Below are 6,026 nucleotides of genomic sequence, written 5' to 3'. Positions count from 1 at the left end.
TCTTTCTTCTTTCCTCTCTTCTTCTTCTTCTTCTAAAAAAAATAACCATGATAATATCAAGAAAAAGAAGAAAACCTTACCTGCCAACTGCCATTAGAATTAGATACAAACAATTTATATAAATATAATCTGATAATGTGGTAGCCCAAAAAAATATAGAATGCAGTGCTTCCTTCTTCTCTGTTGCGTTCGGCCTCACACATCTTCACCCACCAACTTCCTCTGTTTCCGGCTTGGTATAGTAACAATGAAATCGACACCGTATCTTTTTTCCTACCCACGTCCAAGAAATACACGGCCTAAAACCTGTTCATATGTACTTACCATAGTTTATGGCAGTGACAGGCAAAGCAGAGGCACCACCAGTTCTCCCGTGACCGAGCAGCGATCCTCCATCATTGGGCGTCCCCTATTCTTCGCGGTGGCAATGGCGCCGCCATCAGCAAAGCCTATAGCAGCGGGAAGTCATGGCGGCGCTGGCCTTCCCGTGAACCTCCACCCTGCGACTTCTATTCTTCCGGCAGCAGCTGCAACGTAGCTCCCTCCCTTCTCCGTCCAGGCGTGGGCAGTGGCAGCGGTAAGAAGCAGCGACGTGAGCAAGCTTCCTTCTCCAGCGTCTTGGTGGTGGCAATAGAAGCCTTGCTCGTTGATGATGGCAATGGTGTTTCGGCAATGGAGTTTCGACGGCGGTGGCTGGCTTCCCCTGTCTTCCGGCTTGGGGCTTCTAATTTAGCTTTCCTCTCTGGTTTTGCTATCTCTGCACCTAATTCAAAAATGAATTTTATGAGATCTATTTATACTATTGATTTAGATGTAAATTCTGATTTTGAATTTTAAATACATTTATAACTAATTAATGATAGTCTTGTAGATTGTGAATGTTATTTGCATTATTAAGTATTGAAATTTGTAAGCATGCTTTGTTTGTTGCAGAAAAAGTGAATACAATAAATGCATTCATACTTGCTAATCTGGTTTGTACTAATGATTTTGCATATTTCTCAAAACTACGTAGTTTTGACTGGGCGGGAAAACGAATTTTTTTTTATTTCCAGAAATGTGTGGCTTTTATATATATAGAATAGAATAGAATATAGATATAGATATATAGAATATAGATATAGATTACGAGATGTAATACATTTATAAGATAACCCTATAAATATTATATTGTCGGTATGGTTTATAGTTTATAGTAATACTAACTTTATCGAAAGTAAGGTGAAAGAGTGTATTGAATACGAAAATATTATTTGTAGGAGTTTCAATAATTGTTTGGTGAAGTTTTAATTTGAAGATTTAGTAGTGTTAAAGGTAGAGTAACGGTGATGTTGTTTGATTAACAAAATATGGAAGAAAAAAAAAAAGAAAAAGAAAAGCAAATTAGGCTAAGTAATAATTTGATTTGATAAATATAAAACAAAAAGGTTGCTGAGAGCACATTCATCTAAACGATCCAATGGAATCTGAAAACATGGACACCCAAGCACCCTGCAACCCACAAGGCCACAAAACACTCCTTTCTTCGTCTCTCTCCTCTTCCCATTTCCCGCATAGGGCTTCGCAACTCTCTTTCTTTCTCTCTCTATCGGATCTGATTTCCCAACGCTAAAACCCCTCTTCCATATTGTCCGATCTTTTCCCGTTTTCCCACACCATTGACACCAGTCAAAACACACACGCACGCTATATATATATATATATTATAAGCACGTATTGAAGAACGGCGGCAGTGGGACTGGAGCGGGAGTAGGATCCGGCGGTGGTCGGATCGGGGCGGGTGCTGAACCGGGCATTTTCATGGAAATGCCTCGGCTCCGAGGAGGGGAAGAACGATTGCGACGATGAAAAAGGCCGGCGACGAGGAAGAGGAAGACGAGTGTTTTCACGATTCCTTTGACCGCCTAATCTCTTCCGCCAATACTTCCTGTTCCTCCTCGGCATTGCCGTCCGAGGAGGAGGAGGAGGAGGAGGAGGAACAACGTGTTTTGGGTTCTCCCCCCAATTATGCTTCTGTGCCTTGCTTCCCTATGGGTGTTTCTGGAAACTATGATGTCTGGATCTCCCAGCCCTCCTCTATCGAAGAACGCCGCCTCAGCCTTCTCCAGAAAACGGGCCTCAGCCGTGACCCGTCTATTCTCCGCCACAGGCCGTCGCTCTCGGCCGCCGAGTGCAGCAGTTCCGGCGACAGAGAGGAGTTTTTTGCCAGATCGGTCTCGTCGGATCAGTTGAGCAGTCCAACTGACGGCGGTGAGGGTTTTCCTAATATTCATATTAATAATAATGATTTCCGAAATAGCAATAAAATTAGTAGTGTGTCTGGATTTGCCCGATCGAAATCCGAGGGTAATCGTAATTCTTCCAATTATGCTTCTTGTTCATCGTCTTCACCAATTTATAAAAACACCGAAATTTTTTCAATTGATTCTGTTCCCCCTGCCAATGGTGGTCGCCCTATAGTTGTAAATAATAGTCAAAATCATAGTCGAAGCCTCAGTAATGTTGATAAATTCCTAAATGGTAGCGGATCATCAATGGCCATTGCTGTTTCGCCAAAGAAGCCTCCCACAGGTAGGTGTAGAAATGATTCCACACATAATGAGGAGGCAGAGGAGGTTCTTGAGTCTAATGGAGTGGTTGGAGTTGAGGTGCCTGTGTGTACAATAAAGGATCTTGGTAATGGGAAGGAGTTTGTGGTGAATGAAGTGAGGGAAGATGGGACGTGGAACAAACTTAAGGAAGTAGGGACAGGGCGACAATTGACAATGGAGGAATTTGAGATGTGTGTTGGGACTTCACCAATTGTTCAAGAATTGATGAGAAGACAGAATGTAGAGGATGGTGGTAAGGATGGTTTGGATTCGAATGCAAATGGGGTTGGTGGGAATGGATCTAAATTCAAGAAGACGGGAAGCTGGTTGAGAAGCATCAAGAATGTGGCTAACTCTGTTACTGGTTACAAGGAGCGTCGGAGCAGTGATGAAAAGGATACATCATCGGAGAAGGGTGGAAGAAGGTCAAGTTCTGCCACAGATGATAGCCAGGACGTTTCTTTTCATGGACCAGAGAGAGTTAGAGTTCGACAGTATGGGAAGTCATGTAAAGAGCTTACTGCACTCTACAAAAGCCAGGAGATTAGTGCACATAATGGATCTATTTGGACTATCAAATTCAGTTTGGACGGGAAGTATCTTGCAAGTGCTGGTGAGGACTGTGTCATACATGTTTGGCAGGTTATGGAATCAGAGAGAAAGGGTGATTTGTTGCTAAATAAACCAGATGATCCAAATATGAATCTTCTTTTATTGACTAACGGGTCCCCAGAACCAAATTCTATTTCACCCAATTTGGATGGTCCCACAGAGAAGAAGAGGAGAGGAAGGTCATCCATAAGTCGTAAATCAGTGAGCTTTGACCACGTTTTGGTGCCAGAGACTGTATTTTCCCTTTCTGAGAAACCCATCTGTTCCTTTCAGGGACATGAAAATGCTGTTCTTGACCTCTCCTGGTCCAAATCTCAGGTTGGCTAACCTTTGTTCATTTATTTTAGCCTTGAGTTTTCTAGTTATGTTTTTAGCTGTGTGTTTTAAATCCTCATTTTCTTTTCCAGCAATTGCTCTCTTCTTCAATGGATAAAACAGTGCGACTCTGGGACTTGTCTAGCAATTCTTGTTTAAAGATCTTCTCACACAGTGATTATGGTAACTATAAGAACATGAAGTCCTATATTTGATATTTTTTTGGACATATTTCACTGCAGCAAATTTTTCATTTGTGATATGAAAGCTTACCAGTAGATTGCTATAAATAATAGAAAATTGCACTTGTTTACCAATTGACTGATTTTCTGGATTTGACTTGATGCAGTAACCTGCATCCAGTTTAATCCTGTAGATGATAGATACTTCATAAGTGGATCCCTGGATGCTAAGGTTCGCATTTGGAGCATTCCTGACCGGCAAGTTGTTGATTGGAATGATCTACATGAGATGGTTACTGCTGCATGCTACACTCCAGATGGTCAGGTGAGGCTTCAGTTTTAGAACTACTATTTAATTGTCATCCTAGCCTGCGAAGATAAACATGTGACATTTATGCAATTATGTATTTCTTTTGCTTGGAAGTGATTTTTATTTTTTTGATTTAAGAGTGCTTTGGTTGGATCATATAAAGGGAGTTGCCGTTTGTACAACACATCAGGTATCAGTTTAACAGTCTCAATTCATGTCCTTTTCCACTCCCCTTCTCTTTTTCTCCCTGTGTGATAAATATCAATGGCCAATGTTGTTGATATGTTTTTTATTTTTATTTTTCTTTTTTTTTGTTCATTTTGTGTTTTCAGAAAATAAATTGCAGCAAAAAGGTTATATCAATCTGCAGAATAAGAAGAAGAAATCCCATCAAAAGAAAATCACGGGTTTCCAGGTGATCATCAGATTACATGCGGCATAAGGCTTCTTGATTTTAGTTCCAATTTTCTGATGTCTCTATCTTGTGTTTCGATATATTGGTTTGATGTGGAATATCCAATGGAAATTACAGGCAGGGAGTTCTTACTTAAGAGTATGATTTTGCAGAGTATTCTTAGGAATTGCCACTTTACCACTATAAGTCTATAAGTTCAACATTGACTCTTAAAAATTGACTAACTCTGCAAAGAGTGTACTTTACCAGAGAGAGGGGTGGGCAGGGAGTGGGAAAACAACTTTCTTTTCTGAAATGTAATTGGCTTTCATCTTGCTTGGGGGTGGTCCTTAACAAATCGATGCTTCTTGACAAACAGTTTGTCCCTGGAAGTACATCAGAAGTGCTAGTGACATCTTCAGATTCTCGAATTCGAGTCATTGATGGTGTTGATCTAGTTCACAAGTTCAAAGGTACATTACACTGCTTAATGCTTACTGGAAATTTTTCGCTTTGTCAAGCTGGTGACAGCGTGCTTCAAATGACGGGTGACATATGGGACTGATTGTAAATTTGGGCACAAAACAATATTTTACTGAAACTATTTATCCATCTGATCTTATGAGTAGGGAATGATTTAGGTCTTGTTATAATTCTGTAGCCGTCAATAAATCTTTCACTAATACTGTAACAGGTTTTCGCAACACAAACACTCAAATTTCAGCTTCTCTCTCAGCTGATGGAAGGTATGCAGTTTGTGCCAGTGAGGATTCGTATGTCTATGTCTGGAACCATGAAGGTGATTCTCGACCAAGCCGAAATAAAGGGGTTACTGTCACACAATCTTATGAGCATTTCTATTGTCAAGATGTTTCAGTTGCCATTCCTTGGCCTGGCATGTCCGATACATGGAAATTTCCTCCTACTAACTCTTCCACAGGACACAGTAGCCCAAGTGATTGTTTGGACGAGGTGCTTGCTGCAAATCATCCTCCTACACCTGTTGAGGAATCAAATGATAATGAGCGCTCAACGTTGACATCTGGGTGCAGTAGTAGCCCACTAAACGGAACTATATCTAGCGCCATGAACAGCTACTTCTTTGATAGAATGTCAGCAACATGGCCCGAGGAAAAACTAGTTTCAGCTACTAAGATGTGCAGTCCACATGTTAACGCAGATGCAAGTATCGACTTCTCCAGTGGGTTAAATCAAAGCAAGCCTGCATGGGGCATGGTAATTGTGACTGCAGGTTTACGGGGCCAAATCAGGACTTTCCAAAACTTTGGATTGCCAATCCGGATATAGATCTAGTGGGAAGTGAAGAAGGAAGGTCCAAATTGCCACAAGTACACAACATTTGTACAGATATTGATGAGATTGATTGATTTGTAATACTATCAATTTTTCTTCTTCTTTTGCCGGTTGGATCAGGTGAAAAAGAAAAAAAGGAATTCAGGATGTGAGTAGTAAAAGAGGGTAGAAAGAAGTAAAACCCTGTTTGGATACCCATTTTTTTTTTAATTTTTAATTTTTATTTTTTTGGCTGTAATAGGCAATTGTAGATTTGAGGATGGTGAAAGTTATTGAATTATACAAAATTCTTTACAATTTGTTAAGCA

At 40.6% G+C, this 6,026-nt stretch overlaps 1 protein-coding gene across 1 annotated transcript; it reads left to right on the top strand.

Annotated features, from left to right (window-relative positions):
• Window positions 1–1,458: 1,458 nt before the first annotated feature.
• Window positions 1,459–6,026, top strand: LOC116010307. The gene is made up of 7 exons (XM_031249657.1): window positions 1,459–3,521; window positions 3,611–3,701; window positions 3,868–4,025; window positions 4,149–4,200; window positions 4,343–4,425; window positions 4,784–4,877; window positions 5,099–6,026. The coding sequence occupies exons 1-7, from the start codon at window positions 1,845–1,847 to the stop codon at window positions 5,710–5,712; spliced, it is 2,769 nt and encodes a 922-aa protein (XP_031105517.1). The 5' UTR covers window positions 1,459–1,844; the 3' UTR covers window positions 5,713–6,026.

This window comes from Ipomoea triloba, chromosome 2 (genome assembly GCF_003576645.1).
Source record: "Ipomoea triloba cultivar NCNSP0323 chromosome 2, ASM357664v1".
NCBI lineage: Eukaryota > Viridiplantae > Streptophyta > Magnoliopsida > Solanales > Convolvulaceae > Ipomoea > Ipomoea triloba.
This window is presented reverse-complemented; position numbering and strand designations above follow the sequence as displayed.

What these genes read in the sequence shown, in the direction of transcription:
- LOC116010307 (XM_031249657.1), top strand. Translation starts at nt 1,845, where the DNA reads ATGAAAAAGGCCGGCGACGAGGAAGAGGAAGACGAGTGTTTTCACGAT. An exon ending in GCTACACTCCAGATGGTCAG is followed by an intron (nt 4,026 to 4,148) that starts GTGAGGCTTCAG and finishes TTTTGATTTAAG; the next exon opens with AGTGCTTTGGTTGGATCATA. An exon ending in TCTAGTTCACAAGTTCAAAG is followed by an intron (nt 4,878 to 5,098) that starts GTACATTACACT and finishes ATACTGTAACAG; the next exon opens with GTTTTCGCAACACAAACACT.